General features: G+C 33.6%; 1 protein-coding gene and 1 pseudogene across 2 annotated transcripts; both read left to right on the forward strand.

The window, feature by feature from the left end:
- The first annotated feature begins 408 nt into the window (after positions 1–408).
- Positions 409–15,055, forward strand: LOC141707866 (putative polyribonucleotide nucleotidyltransferase 1, chloroplastic). Of its 2 annotated transcripts, XM_074511284.1 has the most exons (26): positions 409–808; positions 1,306–1,374; positions 2,064–2,170; positions 2,267–2,309; positions 2,416–2,499; positions 3,124–3,188; positions 3,292–3,448; positions 3,864–3,920; positions 4,673–4,786; positions 5,223–5,486; positions 6,088–6,162; positions 6,852–6,965; positions 7,823–7,915; positions 8,265–8,443; positions 8,610–8,793; positions 8,934–8,981; positions 9,167–9,239; positions 9,362–9,435; positions 9,522–9,629; positions 9,714–9,808; positions 10,055–10,118; positions 12,870–12,923; positions 13,004–13,045; positions 13,354–13,675; positions 13,764–13,830; positions 14,650–15,055. In XM_074511284.1, exons 1-25 carry the CDS (start codon positions 425–427, stop codon positions 13,793–13,795), a joined length of 2,901 nt encoding a protein of 966 aa, XP_074367385.1. In that variant the 5' UTR covers positions 409–424; the 3' UTR covers positions 13,796–13,830; positions 14,650–15,055. The 2 variants fall into 2 exon arrangements, 1 of the variants encoding a protein (XP_074367385.1); XR_012569178.1 differs by having other exon boundaries at positions 410–808; positions 13,354–13,830.
- Positions 15,056–16,139: 1,084 nt separating this feature from the next.
- On the forward strand, positions 16,140–23,635 carry LOC141707867 (putative zinc metalloprotease EGY1, chloroplastic; annotated as a pseudogene).
- The last annotated feature ends 546 nt before the right edge of the window (positions 23,636–24,181 follow it).

Here is a 24,181-nt window from a genome sequence, read left to right on the forward strand (position 1 = left end):
AGTTAGAATTGAGAATTGGAAGTTGATATGCAGTTAATTAATATTTTATAATTTTAAACATTTGTGTATATTTGTTTTTTTATAAGTGATTTGAAGGTGATTGTTTGAAATTCTAATATGTTAAATAAATTATTAAATTTCCTAAATTTTTTAATATATAAAAATTAAGATTTAAAAGTTAAAAATAATAACAAGTTATGTTAAATAAGTTATTAACTCAGGGATTGATTAAGTCAAACTCCATTAACGAGCTACCATGTAATTCAATATTGGTAGGGGCTAATATATAATTGCCAATTATTGTACGGAGCAAATGCATTTAACAATTATAAATTATAATAAAATAATGTAATGTTGAAGAGTCGAATAAAAAATCCAAGAACAGGCCCAGAAATCCATAGACAAAATCTAAAAAACAAGCCCAATGAAAAAACGAAGGCAAGACCTAAAGAAAACAAAGCGGATAAGTCAGACTGAGTCACACTCCCTCCATTGTTTCGCTGCACTATCCGTACATGGTTGTTTCAAACCAGAAATGTTAATGAATTCTTCTTTTTCTTCTTCTTTTTCTTCTTTTTGTAGCAGCAGCTGCTTGTATGGACGCCCTTCCCCATTCCTCCCTCACGCAAATCGATGCAAACTCACTCACTTCTGCCCCAACACCTTTCTCAACTCCAAACCAAGAAATAGATTAACTCCAAAGCGTAATAGCTTTAGAATTCGTGCTTTAGATACCTCCGATGTTTTGCAAACTACGACCGACTCGCCGCAGCGATTTTCGGTTAAAATTCCTGTTGGTGATCGTCATGTCAGTTGTTTCTTTTCGATTTCGTAAAATGTGTTGTCTAATTGTACTAGTACTAGTTCTACTTAGTTGCTTATTTTGTACAATGTATTGGGAATGTACTTGTTTCGTCGAATTGTTCCCTACTAGTGCAAGTCAAGCTAGTTTCGTTTCCGTATAATGTGTTGTCGAATTGTGTATGTATTTGTACTAGTTCTACTTAGTAATCTGGTAAAATGTTTTGTGAGCGTTGTTGTGTCGTCGATTTGTTCGCTACCAGTGCAAATTAAGCTACGTAGTTTCGATAATGTAAATGATGCTAACTTTATCTAATTCACTTCAATTCCATTTTATAGAATGTATTGTCAAATTGCTAACACTATCAATTTGTTTGTGTCAAGTCACTTTAGGAATCTATTTTTTCTTCATAATTTGGAGAAATGTGCCGGAAATTACCAATGTGAGCGAAATGTCTATGTATTTTATAAATGTATGAATGTGAAATGCTTCTGATGTTGCAGATATTGGTGGAGACTGGTCATATGGGAAGACAGGCAAGTGCTGCTGTCACTGTTACAGACGGAGAAACTGTAAGTTTCCAACTTAGGTTTCATTTCTATTGTAAATGCTTCACACAGTTTGAACCGAATCAGCTTATAAATTATTCAACTTATCTTAATTCTACCTAATTGTTTTTTATCTCCAATGCGAATCAGATTATTTCTCTATTTAAAGATTATATTGGGCCTTTCACAAAGATGTATCTTAATAAGAATTTGTGGTTGCATTAGCTATATCATACACACTTGAATCTTCTTAGGAAAGGACTATATTCAATTACCACCAAGTCAATATTCATATCAATTCATGAATTCTAAGACTCAGTTAAGGGAATCAGGGTAAAAAATACCACTATTATTAAGCCATTAACAACATGGAGGGACTCTTTCACTTGCAATACCTTTTTGTTCTGGTCACGAGCTCCATGCTATTATTAATATATACTCCCTCTGTCCCTTTGGGATGTATATATTGGGGAAAGGGGGCTCGGCACGCATTTTAGCGCTCCTTTAAAACATAGTTCCATAAATTATTTTAATCTTTTTTCTTCTAAATAAAAATTTAAAGTTTAATTCAGAAAAGAAAAGTTTGAAAATAGATTATGTAGTATACTTTATATTCAGCTTAAAATGCATGCCGAGTATTGAAAGGTAACCATGTTGCTAAGGTTAGCTTTAATTGTATGCTAATGCCAACATATATTTTTGTTTCCTTGCAGATTGTTTACACTACTGTGTGCATGTCTGATGTACCAGGTGAACCTTCTGACTTCTTCCCTCTTTCTGTGCATTATCAAGAGCGTTTCTCGGCAGCTGGAAAAACTAGGTTTATCTTGTGCTTTCTTCTTTCATTTGATTAATTAGTAATATAAAAATTGAAGTGATTATCACTATGTTTATCTTCTACTGGCCCCTATGTCAGTGGAGGATTTTTCAAGCGCGAAGGAAGGGCAAAAGATCACGAGGTATCCTTTTATGTCACGGATTACAAATTTTTCATGATAGATATCGGACCGTATTATTTCAATAGCTTATGCATGTTCCTAAATGGAATCTTGTTGGAGGAGGTAGGTGCTAATATGTAGATTGATTGATAGACCATTGCGTCCAACCATGCTCAAAGGATTCTACCACGAAACTCAGATATTATCGTGGGTGAGTTCTATATGCTCTTTTAAAGTATTCCTTGTTGTAGATACTATTCACTTTTATGTTATTGTATTTGTCATATAATTTAGGATATTTTCATATAATTTAGGTAGGACAAAGTATGTTGTCTTACGTTCAACAGTAGCTGAAAAATTATGTTGCTGTAAAGTTTTGGTTGTTTGATGCTGCAAGAGATGGGCATGATTGAATGCTTGCTTAGCTACTATAAATTTCCTAATAGATTTAAAATGTATTTTGTTTCCACTCTTTAATGTTTGATTGAATGGGGTCTCATTGTCAACCATTAACAAACATGCTAAAAAATTTCCATAGACAGGAACTATTGCATGAAAATGAATACAACTCCTTTTATGTTTAATATGTACAATTACCAAAAGTAGTTTTAAAAGATTAATTTACTCTAGCTAGACTGCTAGAGTGAAATATATGTCAATTAGCTTCACCTAGAATAATTTGAATATATTTTTCTTTGGGGATGGGCTGGTATGCATTTAGAAAGATATATTAGTAATATATATTTTTTCATAGAGTGAAATTATTTAATTGCTCAGGATTTGGTTTTCCAATCCTTCTTAGGGGTTTTAATTTTATTGGCGTATATGGTTTCAGGTGTTCAGCTATGACGGTTTACATTCTCCAGATTCTTTGGCAGTTACAGCAGCAGGGATTGCAGTGTAAAGAAGATTTAATTTTTTATAATAAAAATTAGTTAAGTTGATTTAAACCGTCATTACTTTTCGTACTTGTTTCTTAAACCTTGTTATTTGAATTTAACAGCGCTCTATCGGAATTGCCAAGTTCAGATGTTGTTGCTGGCGTCCGAATCGGTTTGATTGGAGATAAGTTTATAGTCAATCCAACAACCAAGGAAATGGAACAGTCAAAGCTGGATTTATTGCTAGCAGGCACTGACAGTGCAATACTAATGATAGAGGTCAACCATCAGTCTTTTTCTTAGTTCTAACAAATTATAAGATCATTTTTTAAATAAATAAGCTCCTAAACTAATGCATTTATTGAAAGAAAAATCCCATAAACTTGAATTATGATAGCTGACCTATATGCATCCTATTATTAAACAGGAACCAGACTATTGGCCGATATCTGTGTAACTCTAAATTTGTGCTAATTATTCTATGGCCATGGTTTTAAATAGTTATCATGCATAGCTTGGAGATGCTGACCTGAATTTTCCTCGTATTTCTAACCATAAGAACCTTATTGAATTAAGTTTCCTTATAATTCTACTTAATGTAATCCTCCTATAGGCTACCACTAATACGCTGCTACTTCCTATGTAATTAACGTTATTGACTCCGTTGTGGTGTGATTTTAACTTTTTCTTGCAGGGTTACTGTGATTTTCTTCCAGAAGAGAAGTTGCTTCAAGCAGTAGGAGTGGGGCAGGTTGTTTATTTGATCGAGTTTGTTTTCTGTATTACTTGTCTCTTACTCTTTTTAAGACCATGTTGCCTTGTAGCCTGTTTGCTGCTATATAAATTTTACTCCCTCAGTCCCAAATAAATCAGTTCCCTTTTAAGGATGTGCGAAAACAAAAGTGAAATCTACCTTTAAACAACTTGAGAATACTTTCTGCAGCTGTTAGTATTAATGCACCGTGCAGTAGTTCTTAAATGGCTTCTGTGCTGAAGTCTTAAGTAATTGAGATTGCACCATCCACTCTAGTTGGTCTACTTTATAATCGCTTTTAGCGGTGTTATTACATTTGTATTTGTGTCGGTTTGACACAGCTGTTGCTTGCTTTTCCCAATTTGGTGCACCATGTCCATGTAGTTGGACATGGATGACCAAGATGCAATAGTGTACGAACCAGAAACTGAATTTCACTAGTATTTCATCTAGAAGGATGTAAAGTAATCAGTTATGAGTTTTTCCTCTACTATCTCGGGGAGCAGTAATAATTTTGTAATCTATTAAAGTTTTGTATATTCTATTTCTGGGTGATTTGCATTTAATATATGGTCTAAGTTACTTTGTGGAAATAAATGACCGGTAATTGTCAAGTTTCAACATTATGTCTGTAGGTAAGATAAAGAATATTTTATACTATGTTTTTGTAGCTCATGGTTCTAACAACTTAATACCTATAGATTGCTTAAAAGTGTCTTGTGTTTTACTGAAAGTCATTTCCCTACCAGGAGGCTGTACGAGCTATCTGCAATGAGGTGAAAACATTGGTTAAGAAGTGTGGGAAGCCCAAAATGCTTGATGCAATCAGACTACCCCCTCCCGAGCTATATCAATTTGTCGAAGTACTCTCTTTTTTCCTTCTTATCTACTAAATATTTAAAAATTTGTTTTGCTGTTTTCATTTTGTTGTCGAAGACGGTTCAAATTACTTACTTAGGTCTGGATGTAGCTAGAACATGCTTCTTAATATGGCCTATAAACATGTTAGTATATAAGTCTGTTTGGGCTTGTGGCTAAAGTAATCACTTGTCACATAAAAAGTATGAGATGAGTCATTTAATCTTCTATCTACATCTAAAAGAACATTAGCTTAATTACTGATTTGACTTATTTTTACCTATAATTAATAAATACACGCTTCACTTCATTCTATTATATCTCATCCTTTGTTGACCTAGGTGCCAACATTTGCGGCTTATTTAATTTTAGTTTTAGGATATTCTATTATTTTTGAAGGAAATGATAATGACAGGACTGTACTTCTATCTGTAATTTTAGGAAATTGCTGGTGATGGGTTGGTCAAAGCACTTCAGATCAAGAAGAAAATTCCAAGAAGAAAGGCCCTATCATCTCTGGAAGATAATGTTTTAACTATACTTACAGAGGAGGGTTATGTGAACAAGGATGAAACTTTTGTAGTTTCCGAACCGGTTCCTGGTGTATTTGAGGATGAAGATGAGGACGAAGAAGTAGTTGTGGACGGGGAAGTTGATGAAGGAGACGTTCACATCAAACCAGTTTCAAGAAGACCCACTCCTTTGGTATTCTTGGTTCTTCAATATATTATTTTTAGTATTTATACCTTAGCAAGGTTGTTTATAACCCCATTTTAATAAGTGAAACGTGTTATGTTTAGAAATTTTAACGTGAACTATTCTTTTAGCTATTTCTGGATCTATGTATTCTGCACTTGGACGTGTACCATTTTGTTTTAGATTCTTTTTCTTGTTTGGCTGTGTACTTTAGAGACTTCACTTGGTAAAATTCCTGCTTTTAATAACTTTGTGTAGCTAACCTCTGGCATTCTTTTCAAAACATCTTCATTGCTTAGTTGGTGTCCAGATTTCTCAAAGCTAAAATTTGCACATTTGTTTCTGAAATATAGACATAATTAGTACTGTTCAGACCTTTCTTAGTGCTCTGTCCATTTCCACTAGGGGCTCTCAGCTGTCTACTTCATCATTAACCTGTATTTGGTGAAGAAAGCATCATAGATATGCTTCTATCCTGTAAAGTGCATCACTTCGCCTTATTACTATCAGATTTCCTTTTACCAGCATTTGTAGAAGATGTTATGATTAGATCTTTTTATTTGCAGATGTTAGATAACTTGACAAGATCTTATATATCTGTCTCTTGTAGCTATTCTCTGAGGTAGATGTGAAGTTGGTGTTTAAGGAAGTTACATCCAAATACCTGAGGAAACGTATAGTGGAGGTATGATCTTATTATGATACATGCTTAAATTGTTTATTTCTTAAGGGAACTACTGTACTAGCATGCAGTGCTTAATTTAGTAGTCAGTCTCTATAGAATTTAACCCTCAGGTTAACTCAAGCCTCATGCAGTCTATGCCTGTTCAATCCATGACTTTTTGGGTAGTCTGTGGCTAAGTTGATACTGGCCTACAAAATAATCTGCTGTGTACAACAAGATCTCATCAATAAATTCAAGACTAATGGTTTTCTTAAGAATTATGCTGTGAAAATCCACATTTCCTTTCTACTGCAGTTTTGTGGTCTTTTTCCTTCAAGAATATTTTGGGGTCCTCACCAGCTCTGAACTATCAATCACTGAATAGCCTCAGAAAATCCCAAGTCAAAACTTTTTTCAAACTATTGTATATTATGATATAAGAGTTAGATTCAATAGAGGACCATGTAAAGGTGGGAATTAAAAGGTGCCGCATATCTTTTGTGTAGTGGTTCTGTAGAAGCTTTGGTTCCCACAGTTTTCTTGGTTGTCATTTGAACCAAACCCTATAAATTAACCATAGGTTTGCATGTTCACTTTCTTTTGTAAAATTAGAGTTGAACTTGGTTTTTACTATGTCTAGCAAAACTCTTGACTTTCTGCGGCTAATTCCATGTAACGTGTTGGTTATGAAAATTGTCTTCTGCATATAGGGAGGAAAAAGAAGTGATGGCAGATCTCCAGATGAAATACGCGTAATTAATTCACAATGTGGATTACTTCCCAGAGCGCATGGGAGTGCTCTCTTTACACGAGGAGAAACCCAGGTATATTGCTATTTTGATTTTGGATGTTAACCATTATGCAGTAGCCTGTCTTATTGCAATTATTATTTATAATAGAACATATTTACCTAGCAGATTCAGTACCATAAAGAAAGGCCCATTCTACATATACTTGGTGTAATGCACTTGGCGATGTCACTTGCATTACGTATGGGCATGCCTCGATTTATTAGTTTTGTTTTAGCTAAAATGTAACACTGGATGATACTATATATATTTAGCTAGAGACACTATGAACCTTAACAATGACGTTGAACCCTGCTATGATTCTTTAATTCTTCTTATTGAGCCTTTTCATTTCCATTCCAGCTATATCCCGTTTAATTTTTTTAGTGTTATTTATTTTTGTTTCTTCAATATACCCTGGAGCAGGTTATTAGTATCAGATAACTGTATTCATATCATATATTAATTACTATTATATGTGCATGAATATTGTACTGTATAGTGAAATTTGATATGTAATAGGTAGTTATATTTGCACCCCTCCATATATTCTTGCCCACCCAGCCACATCGCAGTCCTTTTTTCTTTGGATAGATGATATCTGTTAAGTATAGGATGTCTGGAGGGGGGGGGGGATTGAGAATCAAATTCTGGACCTCTTCTAGTTTTAGCCGCACCTTTGTGATCGCCTGGGCACTCCTTGATTCTTCACATCGCAGTGATTTTCATGCTTTCTGTTCGGAGTGTCATTTAATCTAAAGATTAATATTTAAATAGTTTAATTTATTGTCAATTTAAGAGAAGCCTTTCTTTAGTTAATTTACTTTTAATCAATATTTAATCAGTGATTTTTACACTCTGTTTGCCTTTCCCTTTTCCTTTGGTGTTTACAGGCGTTAGCGGTGGCCACACTTGGTGATAAACAGATGGCACAAAGAATAGACAATCTTGTGGATCTGGACGATGTGAAGAGGTTTTATCTTCAGGTGCATGCTTTGCTGAATTTCTGTTTCTTTTTAGCCAAGTCTGACTGTCCAAGTATCTTTTCATAGACAGTTCTTTAAGAAATGCAAAAGCTGTTTCCTTTCCTATCGGGGTTGTGAGGGGGGATTACCCTTTGCTTTCTTGTCTGACTGCTGTACTGTCCTACCCAAATATCTATCGTTTTCTTCACCTTTTTACTTCAAATACTGTCTGGAATTCTTTACGATAATGGAAAATTTTAAGTCTAACTTTGGAATTTGTGCTTGTGGAAATTATCGAGTAATCGGAGACAAATTACAATTGTAAGTCAGATGGAGTTTTGTCTAATTATCTGTCGTTTAAATTGTTCAGTACTGCTTTCCGCCATCATGTGTTGGAGAAGCTGGAAGGATGGGTGCACCAAGCAGAAGAGAAGTTGGTCATGGTATGCTTGCAGAGAGAGCCCTTGAACCTATATTGCCCTCTGAAGATTCATTTCCCTACACTGTACGTGTCGAGAGTACCATAACTGAGAGCAATGGCTCATCAAGGTGTGAAGCTAATGTATATCGCTACAGTACATATATCTTTTTTGTGAGAAAAAAAATAGAAAGCTTGTCGAAGTCCTAGAATTTCTCTGCACTAAATAGGCAGAGTCATATTTTCTTGTAATTATGTTTTACTTGCAACTTAACTTCTAGTATATATCTTTGGCAGTATGGCATCTGTTTGTGGAGGATGTTTAGCATTACAGGATGCAGGGGTTCCAGTTAAAGGCTCCATTGCTGGTATAGCAATGGGTTTGGTCTTAGACACAAAGGAATTTGGGGGTGATGGTACCCCCCTCATCCTTTCAGACATAACTGGATCTGAAGATGCCTCTGGAGATATGGACTTCAAGGTCTCTAATGAAACATAATTATGTTAATTTTTTACAGATATAATTATTGAATATTCTGGTTGAACTAGTTCTGCTCATTGTCGATGTGGAAAAGGGGATTGCGAGAATATATGTAAACTTCAGTGTTTGTAATGATGCAGGTTGCTGGGAATGAACACGGTGTAACTGCATTTCAGATGGATATAAAGGTTGTATGTACTTTGTTATTTTTTAAAGACGTAAAGGCAACTTTTGGTAGTTACACATGCATACACATGGTTTGTAATCTGAAGTAGCATATGCATGGCCGCAACAGCTATGCTCTTTTTCTTGACCAGTGATCACTTCTCACAATCACCCTGTCTTCTAATAGTAGCTAACGGGAACATGACAGGTAGGAGGAATTACTTTACCAATTATGAAGCAGGCTCTCTTACAAGCAAAAGATGGGAGAAAGCAGATTCTTGGTAAATTTTAACAACTGAAGATTCAATATTCTTGTATACTTGTGTACATTAATTACCACCATTTTATATGCACTAGGATCTTTAGGTACATTCCTTTTCTCTCATCATCTTCTTTTCTTCAGCTGAGATGTCCAAATGCTCACCTCCTCCTTCTAAAAGGCTATCTGAATATGCCCCACTTATTCATGTTATGAAGGTTGATGTTTCAGATTGTTTTTAATTGCTATCTATGGTAATCAGAATAGATATGGTCATAAACTTTTTTTTGCGGTTGGTTTCTAGGTCAAAGCATCGAAAGTAAATCTAATCATTGGTTCTGGTGGAAAGAAGGTGAAGAGTATAATTGAAGAAACCGGAATTGAAGGCATTGACACAAATGATAATGGAATAGTATGCTCAGAGCAAGACCTTATCTACTAACGTGTATTTGATACTTCTGTTTACTGTAGTCTTACACCTGTTTCCTTGTTGCAGGTAAAAATAACTGCAAGAGATCAGGCTTGCCTCGAGAAGGCAATAACTATTATTAGTAGTTTGACGATGGTTCCAGCTGTCGGGGAGATTTATAGGTCTCTTACTTCTATATCTAGCAATTAATATCTTATTACTGGTTTCCAGAAGAGTGTTCTATAATATGGCTTTCCTGCATCCATCCTTAGTTTATCACTTCTAAAGAATAAATTCTATAAAAATAAAGTATAATACCTTGTCAGTATTTCCAGGTTGCATAGCATTGTAAGTTTTCTTTTAGAGATCAATGAAGTTATAATGAATGTTGCTGACAGTACTTCTACTCTTTGATGTCTTTTAAACAGAAACTGTGAGATCAAATCTATAGCTCCTTATGGAGCCTTTGTTGAGATAGCACCTGGCAGAGAGGTATGTTTATTGCTTCAGTGTCCGAAAGCAGATATGCATTTTATATTTTTACAAGCTCCAAGTATTATCTCCATTTGCAAAAACAATGTAAGTAGGAAGTTGGGAAAGGGCAATGGAGTTTGCTATTGTTTTTTGTATCATATACCTTAAAATATATATGCATAGATGGAGGTCAAATAAGTAGGAAGATAGTGATGACCTCATTTCAAAATTCTACATATATTTGACATAATCTATACTATATTATAATAGACGAAACATTAAAAGTTTGGTAGTCGTTTGGTCGGTACTTGCTGAAATTACTTAATTACCCTAAATTATTTATTCTATATTTAATTGGTCAGTTAGTCGATTGGTCAATTCCAATTCTTATTGATATTGGAGCCAACTTCATTTATCAATTTAAATTTTATTTTATATCCAACTCTATATTATTATTAATTGATATTAAAGTCAACTTATTCTATCAATTAAAAACTCTAATTCATATTTAGGTATATATTATTCTAATTGATATTTCGAACTAAAATAAATTTAAGCAAATTAAATATAATTAGTTGAATTTAGTCGATATAATGTGCATCGGGTTAAGAAAAAAGTAATAAATACCACTGATCCGTCTAAAAAATTATACTATTGAATTAGGATAAACGTAATAATACATATTAGTCATCCAAGATAATTAAAATATAATTCAACCAACTAAAATAAAATCATATATATTAATTATTCGGACTAAAACAAAATTATCTTTTAAATCCGGACATAAAAAATTAAAATTACACTAAATTTAATTAGTTGAATTTGGTCGTAGTAATGGGCATCGTGCTAAAATAATTTAAAGTTAGCCAATAATACAGGATGAATCAAATTAATATCAGATTAAGCATAATCCATATCCTATTGATATGAACCAAAAATTAACTTTTAACTAAACAAAATTATTATTATTTTTAAAACACACATAAAATGATCAATAAACTATAGCGTTCAATCAATACTATTGTCTTTTTCAAATAGCTCTTATAGTTTATCAATTAAGTAATAAACTCTCTAAAATAATATTTTTATTAACGTTCCAACACAATATATATATATTGTATTTTATTCCCAAAAAACTATTAAATCGCTATAATATTTTTAAAAACCTATGAACATATACGTGTATTAATATAATTATCATGAAGTCATATTATTTAAAAAGGTAAAAATAAAAAAATGAACAAATTTAAAAAATTTAATTCAAAATATTTTTATTTAAAAAAATTATATAATATTTAAAAAGATTTGTGCATCCGTGCATCGCACGGGTTTTAAGCTAGTATTACTAAATTTTCTCTCCCAGTTTCATTCTTCAATTTTTTAGTGCAAACCTAGTACTTGAAGCCTGCTAAGTCACCTACGAACATCTTATTTTTTTCTGCCAGCACCTTCTCAATGCAGTGAAATCAACCTTCTTAGTATTCTTCTCTGTTTTGGTTTTTGCTAGCCGTTTGCCGTTGCAATACATGTGCAAATGTAAAAAGTAGTGCTTTTGTGCAACATGAAGTTTTTGCATAAAAAAATGAACCGGTAGCATTAATTATCATTTTTTAATTTATTTCCTCAGCTAAAACTTGGGAAATTACCAAAAGAATAATGACTTTCATTATGATGAATATAAAATATAAGTATTCTTATTGAAAAATCGATAGTATAACACAGTTAGTATAAACACTAATATTTATAATTATAGAGAATTAGAGACTGATTTGAACTGTGGGCAACATGTATGTGAGAAAATTTTGGGGAGCTGATATGTGCACACCCTAGATTTATAGGTGTACACCTTTGTTGATATTGAGACCGACATACCCTTGTATTCCTATTTAACTCAAGTCTACTTTCGTGTTCAATGAGAATAATTTGGTCCTAATTTTAATAAATGGGTGTGCACCTATAAATCAGGATGTGCACATATCAGCTCCCAAATTATATCATCTCCTATTCTATTTGTTGGTGGATGTCTGCTTCTGATATATATCGAGATGTTGGGGACGCAGAGAGATAGAGAGTCATGCAGTCCTGGTGGGACAGCATCTGCACGGAGCACTATCGATTCTTTCCGCGAAATATGAAGGGCCGCAAATATTTAGATGTTTTTTCGATTTTTATGGCACAAAAATATATATGTTAAATATTTTTTATAAAAAATTCTTGTCTTATTTATAGAATGAAAGAAATTAGTCCTAGTTATCTTGTTTTATAGGTCATTTATTTTGATCTGAACGTGTGTTAGGCTTGATTTTTTATTTATTTTTTAAACGATATATATACACACACACATACATATATACATATATGAGGATATATTTGCGTGCAGAATGCCATATGACCTATAACAGAAGATTAGAGGGAATAAATTATATTTTGGTCATTTATTTACTAAGCTCAGGATAAAATAAGTGCATATAGATCCTAAAGCAATTAAGAGCCCAGTTTATGTATACAGCACATGACCCCAATATTGTTAAAGACGGGCCCTGGAGTCACGCTCCTCACATCTCTCGCGTTGTGGCTGGGCACACTTTACAAACAAGCTTCTGTTGCTATTTCTGTATTAATCAAAATTACTATTATAGTCCCGCACTATGATTCGTCAACTATTAATTATTCCTCGACCTTATTACCTAATTTTATTGGCTATCTTAAATGTGTTCAATCAAAATAAACACAAATTCATGGTTGAGATTATATTTAATGTCGTTGCAGGGACTTTGCCATATTAGCGAGTTGAGTGCAGATTGGCTGGCGAAGGCAGAGGATGTAAGTACATTAGCTGTCTATTTTTCCAATCTACTGTGGATATCTTGCTAAATATATTTTTCTTTGTTCTATTGATACAGGCTTTCAAAGTGGGAGATCTTGTCGATGTTAAGCTCATTGAGGTCAGAAACTTATTATCGCTTAGAAAACAAATTATTTATTATTGATGCATGTCTATAAGATCCTCCTGCACCTCCATCTCCCTACGCCCACACTCCACCTGAAACACTAAGGTCTTTACTTTTTTAATACTTGCATATGATGTGATTTTCTTGATAATGACCTTTTTTTTGTTAAAAAATCTGCAACCTTGAACTTAAACTCATAATTCTGATCCGCTCATGAAATTTATTATGTGCTATGAACATTTCTGAATACTCAAAAGTTCTCCTCCATTATACTCTCATGTAACAACTAGCATTTATACCAGGTAAATGAAAAAGGACAACTTCGTCTAAGCCGGAAGGCACTTCTACCTGATCCAGATCCAGAGAATTCTGAAAAAAATAGTACAACCAGCTTGAACAAGGATAGTTCTGTGTCACCAAAAACTCCTGATAAAGCTAAATTCAAGAAAGCATCAAGTACTGGTAGTTTGGCAGACGCAAACACCGAACAACCCAAGGAAAAGGGTGCTTATGTTAGGTCCATAAGCCCAACTAAAAGCAGTGATGTCAAAAAGTCAAGTGGCATTTCCAAGGATAGACCTTATACTAAAAAAGGCAAGATAGAGGATACTGGCAGTGGAGCAGGTATTGACATTTCTAGCAAAAGTGCAAGCCCATTTATTAATGCCGAGAGTAAAGTGGGCTAAGCAGATCCCCGTTTCACTGGATTTAGATCAAATGGCGAGCAGCCAGAAAGGTGGTTGATGATCACCTAGTACTGCATGATGAAATGTAACAAGGTTCGTCTTAACCACTGTTGTGATTAATGTTAAATTACTTAACATAGTTCTGTCAACATGTATTTTCTCGGGATAAAAAAATTAGGAAAGTGTGATATGTTAACACTTAACAAAGAAATATGTCATGATCAATCACGAATATAAAACACAAGACTGATACAAGCAATAAAAATTGTATACATTTTCCAACAAGCAAGGTATGCATAGGGACAAAAAAATCACGAAAGTGTGATATGTTAACACTTAACAAAGAAATATGTCATAGGGATCAATCTGGAATATAAAACACAAGACTGATACAAGCAATATCAGTTGTATAAATTTTCCAACAAGCAAGGTATGCATAGAGACAATTTCACTGTTGTTGGGTGAAGTCTTGTTAATGCATTGATTTTCCTGTGATGAAATTTGCTTTGATTTGCCTATAAAATGAAGCCTAAGCTTTTCCTTCTTTTCTTATTCGCAACTCAGGTAAACCTTTATTTTACTTTTGGACTCCGTTAAGCCTGATTATAAACTTGTTGTCTTCTCATAAATACTTGGTCAGCACAGTATTATTAAAAGCGCGCATGAGCACTCGCATATGCGAGAAGCGATGCGATGCGAGGCTGAAACGCCTCGATTTCAATTGTGGGATGCAAGTTTACTGAAGCGCGCTTTTTGTTATAATTATGGGATGCAAGTTCATGACCCTAAGTTCACTTTTCTGTTTCATTTATACTTTCTGTGAATAAATGGCTTATTGTCTTCTTTCTCTCATCTTTCTCTTATCCTGTTTATTCGAACTTAATTACCTAATATGCCCATCATCTTCTGCAGGCCATTCTATCTGCTGATGGTGTCGGGGCACTACTGTTTATATTTAACCGATAAATCAGACACCCTAACATGACATAGCACTATCGCGATGACTTCTGTTTATAACTAGAAGCTCAACATTGTAGCCCATACCTTGGTGAAGTTCCATTTTTGAGATGCACCCCATAATACCTGAAAGTTTTGTTTTACATAGCTTCTAGTGTTCTGGTCACATAGGGGCTAAAGCTGCTCAAAATTCCCTGAAAATTTATTTGTTCTAGCTTGAACTATAACATTATTTAATTTTAGTAAATTGTGCTGCTTTTGTTGTAATGTTGCAGCAATACAAGGTTTTGGAAATATAATGTATAAAAAAAAATCAGTGCCAGATCATTTTCAGATTATTAGGAAACCCAGATTATTTCTTTGTTTTGTTTACTTGAATAATATTTTTCTAATCATAAAAATATGAAGGTTTTTTGGTAATATAATTTACGGTAAATGAATAAGCCCATAACGATAATAATGCTGGGATCCTTGAATCCAACTGGACATTGCATTATACTAACTAATTTTTTAACCAGGTAAGAGCAACTCCGAGAAGCTCTCTATACATGCTCTTTAGCTAAATTTTGAGGAAAGTGAAATGAAAAATGTCTCCAATACACTCTTAATACATCCTCAAATATTTAGGATCTTCAAACCTTTCCTCAATATTGAGGATGAGGAGTGCATCTTCCTTCCTCTTTCATTTATATATTGAAATTTATTATTTTCCCTCTTTTTTCTACAAATTTCACCATAATTCTCCTTAAAATATAGATAAAAAATGGATACAAAACATCAGTGTTTCAGAAATCGCTAGGCGTGCTAGGGCTGTGAGGGTACTTTCGAGAGATTAATCAGTAAGTCGGAGATTAATCGGACCGATTAATTGGAATATTAATCGGAAGAATATAAATATTATTTTTAATTTTTATAATTATATAATGATCAATATGTCAAATATTTGTTTGAAAAAAGAAATTAGAATGATATTAAACAATATCTACACATATTTGACATGCGTTATATACTAATTATTGAGTTTACAATATTAACTATATTTAATTTACACTTTTAAATTAATTATAATATGTTACTTTTTATTTTAAGTGAGAAAATAAATATATTAGATTACTTGTTACTTCTTACCAATATTTTATATTTGAAATTGACATGATATTGTGTGAAATTATGAAATTAATGAATTAAAATTATAAAAACGTAAGAAAAATATTTTTTTAATTATTTTCCGCCTAAACCGCCTAGGACCGATTTTTGACCGCCTAGCCTGCATAATCCCGATTTTTTGAAAAAATACATAAATCACCTAAATCACCGCCTAGATCCGAGTTGGGGCGTTTTACCACCGCCTAGACCGATTTTTAGAAAACTGCAAAACATATACTAGAGAATAAATTGAGGAGAGTTATTAGAGTAAAACATTAATTTTGTATCTTAAGTTTTTAAGAGTCATTATTTCTGAGGAGAATGCTAAGTAATTGTTGGAGTTGCTCAAAAGCATGACAGATTTTAAAAACGTTGGGAAATGGGAATTAATTGATATTTCTGGTTAAAAAGAAGAAGATAGATATCCATATCATCATCATATGATGTGGCTTCTTGTTGATGTTCCTTATGCACTGCAATGGGGACCCTTTGAGGCTGTAGTTTGGGCATAAGTTTGTGCAGCAGACAAAAGATCATGGCAACTACAAATTTCTTGTCCAATACCTGTTTCCTCCATAAACACAATATATTTGATACATATAAGTTCTTTTCTCAAAGGGGTGTTCTTATTTTTGATAGATTCAAAATTTTAAGTTCTAGTAGTAATGATAGTGGAAATAATGATGAGGAAGATGAAAATTCTAGTAAAGATTCCAACTTTGCGGCCCAAGAGATGGAAAGTGAAAGTAAAGAAGATAAATCATCTGTATCTATATCTTCAGGGGTGAGTTACTGTTCTCTGTTTCTCTATTAGTTATCTCTGTTTTTGTCTACTGTTGTGAAGCTATGTTTTGAGTAACTTTTTTAGAATTTAGTTGTTGTTTAAGTAAGATTTTATTTGATAAAATTGTCAAATATTTTTTTAATTGATCGGACTATAGTTAAGCCGATATTAGCTCATGTTGCTCAATGAGTTATTGAGTTGAGCTCGAGTGTCAAATTATTGTAAGATACTCAGAATGCGATTAGACTGATTGAGGCGAGCTGGGTTTGAGCTCAACTGTTTTCAGGGTGCACAGCTGGCTGTGATTAGTCAGTCGCTCACTTTTCTTAATTTTTTATTTGGATGTATAGGAAGTCTTATACTATCTAGAAAGCTGCATATTTAACATTTACTGACTAGAAATCTGCTTCTGAGGATATACATGCTCTTGCTGTTTAGAGAAACTATGCTGAGGTTTTACCAATTTAATTTTGTAGAAGAATTAGTTTATCTGTTTTAGCCATCCAACTGTAACCCTGCCTCTTTTAAAATGAGCACATTGTTTGTTCAAAAGATTTAGACATTTAGTTCAAGAATGGAAATTGGAGATCAGGAAAAGACAGTCGTAAACATTAATAGACATGACCGTAGGTGGTAGCTTCTGAAGTCAAATCTCTGTAAAAACCCCTATCGGTGAATTCCATCTGTAGTTGCTAATGTATCTCATGCCTTGATACAGATAAAATAATTTTTTAATAATTCTATGCTAATGCTTAAGTAACATTAATATTCTATCTGAGCCATGAGTTTGATCATGAAATATTGCTGGTATGAACCTTATGCATTTATGTTTTTCATCTCAGCCTGGGCCATCCTACAACAATTTTCAACTTGACTCCTTTAAATTGTTAGAACTCCTCGGACTAGAAAAGGTTGATCCTACTGATGTAAAGCTTATCAAGAATAAGCTATTTGGATATTCAACCTTTTGGGTCACCAGAGAAGAGCCCTTTGGAGATTTTGGAGAAGGCGTCCTTTTCCTCGTAATCTAAGAGGAAATAGGGAAGAAGTTTTTGCAGGACTCCAGAGTAAGCTTACAGAAATTATGGGTGATAAGTATTACCTATTTATGGTGCTGCAACCAAATTCAGGACCGGATTCACGTGGTGGACCTCGAATTAGCTTTGGTATGTTGCGGAAAGATGTTTTAGAACCAGAGCCCACAACACTATGGCAGTATATCATCGCGATGCTGTCATTTATTCTAACCGTCGGTACTTCTGTGGAGCTAGGAATTGCATCCAAGTATGCCAGGAGCCCACGTATTGTTTGTTTGATCCAAGTTTTTCCCACTTTTGTGTGTGCACATGCACGCATACCCAACACAAGTCTGTAGTAGATTTTATTGACATGTTAGCTCACTTTATAACTCGAAGCATGTATGCTACAATGTTTTCATGCAGATTGATCGGCTTCCTCCGGAGGTAAAGTACTTCACAGATCCGGATGCCATTGAACCACCAGATATGCGGCTTCTATTCCCATTGTGGATTCTGCTTTACCCCTAGCATATGGACTGTTGGGAGTTCAGATATTCCATGTAAGAAATTCTCTTCCCAATTGCTTCTTGCATATAAAGTGTCTTACTGTCTTCTGAGAAAGCATTTGGCAAAACCCTTCAGTCCCCTGACTGGTGTAATATTTTTAAATTTGTTAAGTACCTAGACGGGCTAATGATTTTAAAGCTCATGGATTGTTTATATGTCATTAAATTATCCAATCTTTATTCTACAAGAAACTGGAAGGAGAATCGTTGATTTAACCAGTGTAGATATCATTATTAATATTTACCGCCTCAAATCTCCCAAGAGTTGGAGGAATAGTGCATATCACAATATTGCCAAAAAAAGGAAATAGCTTCCCTGAACCTTCTTAATATGGTGTATTCATTCCACTGTTTTCACTCTTCGGCAGTCAATACATAATATTGTGGGCAACCAAATATTACGAAAACCTTACTGTTTTCAGGTGGCTAAGCAAACAATAGTTGAAATAAAAGACCCACAATTTTTGGAGAATTGTGGACTAAAACACCAGTCTGGGAGGGCCTTTATATAAAGAAATAGTACCCCAACAGCTATTAGAATGCACTAACTACTGGAATCTTTAGGAAGATGCTCGGGCCTGTTTGGCAGCCAGCTTATAAGCCACTTGTGGGTTATATGTTCGTAACAACTTATCTACGAGTGTTTGTCGACCCAACTTATAAGTTGAATTTATAACTTATAAGCTGATAAGTTGAATATAACGACATACTTTTTCTCAACTTATTTTGATTTTTCGCTGATTTATTAACCTCTGTTTTAAAATATATGTTTTTAAAAGTTAGTCTAACTTAAAATTCAAGAATTAAGATAATTATATTTAATAATTATTTAGTTTAGTTTATTTAAGAAAAAAAAATCTGAAACACTTATTTAACTTATAAGTTTTCTTCTACTTATAACTTATAATTCATTTATTCATTTTAAGTCGTCAGTTAATTATTTTAAGATTTTCCAAACGGGCACGAAGATTTTTGACGAATGAAGACAACTTATTGCCATTAGTATTTGAATTTCTACTGTTATTTTAAAATAAATTTAATATTGTTGTCAAAAGCGACTTGAACTTGTGTACTGTGGAAAATACTTTTATTTTGAATTCTGTTTATATTAATTAATTAATCTTATTTTGTGTGCTTCTTTTTGGTGAAGTGCTTACTTTGCTTTGGACAACTGCTTAAGCTCTAGTAAGCCCTTGCTCTTTGTTGTGCTTTTTCGGGTTTGACAACTGATCACCACAAAATAGGCGAGGTCCCAACCAATCATTAGTAGTCGTGCATGTCTCTAATGAGCATTAGGTCCACCTGGTGTTGAACAAGTTCTACATGAGGGTTGTTGGTTATATTTTGAGATTCGTTTTTTGCGGTAGTTTGGGAAAAATTACCTCATATTTTGGTACCACTGGCCTACACCTATGTAGTTATCGTATAAGACTTCTCTTTGAAGCTGAGAGATCATTAATATACTTTGCTGGTACTGGTTTAAAGAGGTCAACCTAGCTGGAAACCATATTTTAAAAAAATCCGTTGGATGTACAAGCTGCACTGAGCAACTGATCAAATATAAATTCGGTTTCTTGTTCTTGTTCTAATAGTTCATCCCGGTTAAAACATATCAAATGTGCCTCTTTGGTTCATTTAAAATACTAGTATATGCTAGACATATATCCCGTAGATATTTTCATCACATATTCCTGAAATTAATCTCTCTCGTTTGAATATGATTTTTCACCAGCACTGTTTCAGGATGGATTCAAGTTGCATGTCTTTTTAGTTACATTTGTTTCTTCAAAACGTCATATATTTTAGTTTCATTAATAACGATGTTTTTATGTTTTTGCATGTACATATAAGGAGTTGATTTTCTGCAGAAAGTTGGGCAATTTCTTGCAGCATTTCCAAAAAATGTGCAGCTGAGCATTTCTTACTTTATTCCTAATTTTACTCTCGGCAGCTTCGGTGCAATAACTCAGGTGAGACTTTTATAGAATCCTTCTATAAAGTTTTCATTCTTCTTTGATAATCATGTTAAATAAATAATTTTATATTGGGGTTAATTATCAAATGAATCACTTATTCTACTCCAATATATCAAGCGAATCACCGACAAATTTTCAGTCTCTATTAAATCACTCAACAGCTGAATGGTTGCACTACATTAATTTATATTGAGTTTACTGTTAAAATAAACATATTACGTTAAATTCGTCTACATGGACTTGACGTGCGCCTTCAATTGGAACAGACTGGAATTTACATGAATTGTCTACATGGAAATATTATATCTCAATTAAAAGAAAAGAAGAAGAATAGGATTTGAATCGAATACTATTCAAAATGGTACGAAGTACCTTAAAAACCCAATTAATGTAGATGTATTTAGGCGGATCAAGTCTTACATGGAATGTCGGCATTACAACAAACAATTATAAGGATGATTAGCTTTTTTTTCCGTCTATCTTTGTTAAATTATTAGATGGAGTGCTACATTTCATCTAATGAGTGATTCAATAGAGACCAAATCCGCTTGAGATTTTAGAGTGGAATAAGTGATCAATTTGATAATTAACTCTTTTATTAAATCGACAAGAAGAAATTCTTTGCTTTGACTAATGAAAATACTTGATCTAAGAAACCTCGAAAATCTATTTTTACTTTAATTTACATCCTCACATCATTTAAAGATAAAACCCCTTGCTGCACTGCATATGAATTCTTTAGAATAATCGTTGAGAGAGTCCTTACTCCTCAACATGATAGGAAAATAGAGGGAATTATAATATAACCTTCTTAATGGAACAATGACCATGAGCACCTCTTTCATACCTTCTTTGGATCAGATTGCATTATTGCACTTCTTTAGTAAATAGTCTCTATCTGTTATCACTCGCCAGTGGTATCCTTTTTTTATGTTTGTTTTCCATGATCTATGCAGTTCCAATCTATTCTTCCTAATCGAAAGACACAGGTAGACATTTCTATAGCAGGCCCAATTGCCGGTGCCATTCTGTCCTTTTAAATATTCGCCGTTGGACTGCTGCTTTCATCAGATCCAGATGCTGCACGAGATATGGTTCAAGTTCCCAGCATGATGTTCCAAGGGTCGTTGCTTCTTGGTCTTATTAGCAGAGCCAGTCTTGGTTATGAGTACGTTCCTTCTTTTTCACTTTAGTTGTTTAACTGGTAAATTGTTTGCATGGAAATTGAGTATTAATGCTTGTACTCTTTTGGCTGGTACACCTTGCTTAATAGAGGACTTTATGTTCATTCTTCAAAAATATATAGATAAGATAGTAGGTCAAAGAGTTTGATATATCTAAGACAGAATTCTATTCCGCAGCCCATGTTAATTGAACTTCTGTCAAATATCCTGGAAAGTGGAAACAATAGTTAACAGACTTTGCTAAACAAATTTGCAGAGTAATGCATGCAGCTACAGTTCCTATCCATCCTCTTGTGATCGCAGGCTGGTAATATTTCCATGTCTTTTCCTCCCTTGCTCCAAGTGTATCTGTAACATCTGACATTGCACAATTATTGAGAATGACAGTGCACAATCATAAAGAGTAATAGTTCACAATGTCCAAATATCCTACCATCTGAAAAGTGGAAATATGATTAAATTTGAGCAGTATGACCATAGATTATATTATGAATTTGGAAATGGGTAGTTACTGTTTGGATTGGTCTGGAAGTGTGCAAGAATGTAAAGGACCAAAAACTTATTGTGGAGGTAAAGAAAAGAGTAGTTGGAAAAATAAACTGAAAAGTTTTCAGAAAAAGGAAATTTTAAATGATTGGACATCCAAATAAACATGTTGCAAATGAAATGGGACGCGGAGGTGGTAATATGTTTTCTTTGGTGCCAAATGTTTAATGTAAGTTTATATGTTCCTAATGTTCAAGCCCTCTTCACAGGTGTGGTTTAACTACATCAGCTCTCAATATGCTTCCAGTTGGGTGTCTTGATGGTGGAAGGGCTGTGCAGGTATCAATTTCATTATGTTATCCTGCAGCATATTAGCCTGAAGCTGTATATTTAAGGTTGCATTGCATCCTTGTCTCATTTTGGGCCGTTTAAGGATACTTTTGATTTTCTATCACCTATTAAATTTTTAAATGAATGAGAAACAGCACCCGATGCCAACTACTTAGTATTTGATATCATGTTTTGAGGTCATTAACAAAATTCATCTGAAACTCCTCGACAATCCTGACACTTGTGTCTTAGTTACATTTATTTATTTTTCTTTTGACAGGTCTTAGTTACATTTAATAATTATTGAGAAACATATTATAGTTCAGATTTTGGATAGCCAATTTTTGGAACATACAAATCATGATTCTACTGTGCGTAACATTGCAGACATATATATGTTTGACAGGGAGCGTTTGGTAAAAATTCACTGCTCGGATTTGGCTTAACCACTTATTGTTTGCTTGGGTTGGGAGTGGTATGTCTTCTCTTCACCTATTTCGTTTGTTGTGGATACTAGCATAGCTATATTAATTCATTTTATGTAGTACGTAATGTTTTTATACTGAAGACATTGTTTATATGTCTTAATTACTGAATCTAAATCTTAAAGACTTCTACGTGGAATTTTTAACACAGAAACGACATTAAAGATGATTGGGATATAGACCTTTTTTTAAAGAATGATATCTCCTTCTCGAATATTTATGAAAAAAAATTCTTCAAAGGACGTAATGGACGTAATGCCATAAATGTGCACCATCTTGCATGATTATCTTTTTACCTGTTTAAATTGGCCAATCAGCTGGCTCTTGCTTTTAGCACTGTATATAGCTATATGCACATCCTTGATACCAGCTCCAAGTGATTTGAGAAAGATATTTTGGAATATGTTAGCTGGTTTATTCGTAACTAACATTTTAATCTTCTCCTTTCAGCACGGTGGACCTTTGTCACTTCCCTGGGGATTGTATGTGCTTCTTTGTCAGGTAGAACGAATTGTATTGACACTCATTGAAATCTGATATTGTGGCACAAGTAGTTATATATCAGTTTGTGTAAGCATAATTTATGCTAATATTATGTGCACAGAGGAGACCAGAGAAGCCTTGTCTAAATGATGTTTCGGTGGTTGGAACTTGGAGACAAACGGTGCTTGCAATTGTCATTTTCCTTGTTGCATTAATGCCTACTTCCTATAGGGGATGAGCTTGCTGAGGAGCTTGGTATAGGTTTGGTGACCACTTTTTGATAGTTCTTGCACAGAAAAAAAACCAGTTCTCGGTTCCTGTTCAAGATAATATTACAAATTTAAGGAAGGGACAAGTTTCTAGCTTCATACATAAAACGTGCCTTCCTAAACTTTACTATATGATGATAAGAAGTTGTATGTACATATACATTACTGGGCTGGTAAAAAAAAATCCCGAAAATACTCTAGGTTAGTTTAGAACTTGTTCATTTCTTTTGTTGTTGTCCATTTAGCAAGTCGTACTCTGTTACCATTTCTCCACTCGAATCCAGACACTTACAAAAACTTGCAGCACCAATTCCAATAATCAGTTGGATACCTGGACCCTACCTTTGATCTATTGTTCGAAAAATCAAGAGTTAAAGTTCTAATTTAATACCATTTACACTTTCGGATTAGAAAAAACGTTTTAATTCATTATTAGGAAATAGAAAGGGGAAAATAAATTTGTTCACCGTTGAACTATTGGTGTTCTAAGATCTAAGATCATGAACTAAAGATTTCAATATTTGCTCAAATAAAATATTCCAATATTTGAGTAATTTCTTTTTTATTTTTCTTATTCACGTCATTTCTTTTAAAAATATTTTTATTTTGAAAGAGTTTAACTAGTAATCAATGGATTTTTTAAAAATTGTTGTTGATTATAATTCAATTTTACAAATTTGATGTGATGTGAAACATCATTAAATTTAAGTAAAGTGAAGTTGATATTATTCCTTTACAATCTTATAAAGGGTTACTCCC

Source organism: Apium graveolens, chromosome 2 (genome assembly GCF_009905375.1).
Source record: "Apium graveolens cultivar Ventura chromosome 2, ASM990537v1, whole genome shotgun sequence".
In the NCBI taxonomy this organism is placed as follows: domain Eukaryota; kingdom Viridiplantae; phylum Streptophyta; class Magnoliopsida; order Apiales; family Apiaceae; genus Apium; species Apium graveolens.

What these genes read in the sequence shown, in the direction of transcription:
- LOC141707866 (XM_074511284.1), top strand. Translation starts at nt 425, where the DNA reads ATGAAAAAACGAAGGCAAGACCTAAAGAAAACAAAGCGGATAAGTCAG. An exon ending in CTGTTACAGACGGAGAAACT is followed by an intron (nt 1,375 to 2,063) that starts GTAAGTTTCCAA and finishes GTTTCCTTGCAG; the next exon opens with ATTGTTTACACTACTGTGTG. An exon ending in GAAGGGCAAAAGATCACGAG is followed by an intron (nt 2,310 to 2,415) that starts GTATCCTTTTAT and finishes TGGAGGAGGTAG; the next exon opens with GTGCTAATATGTAGATTGAT.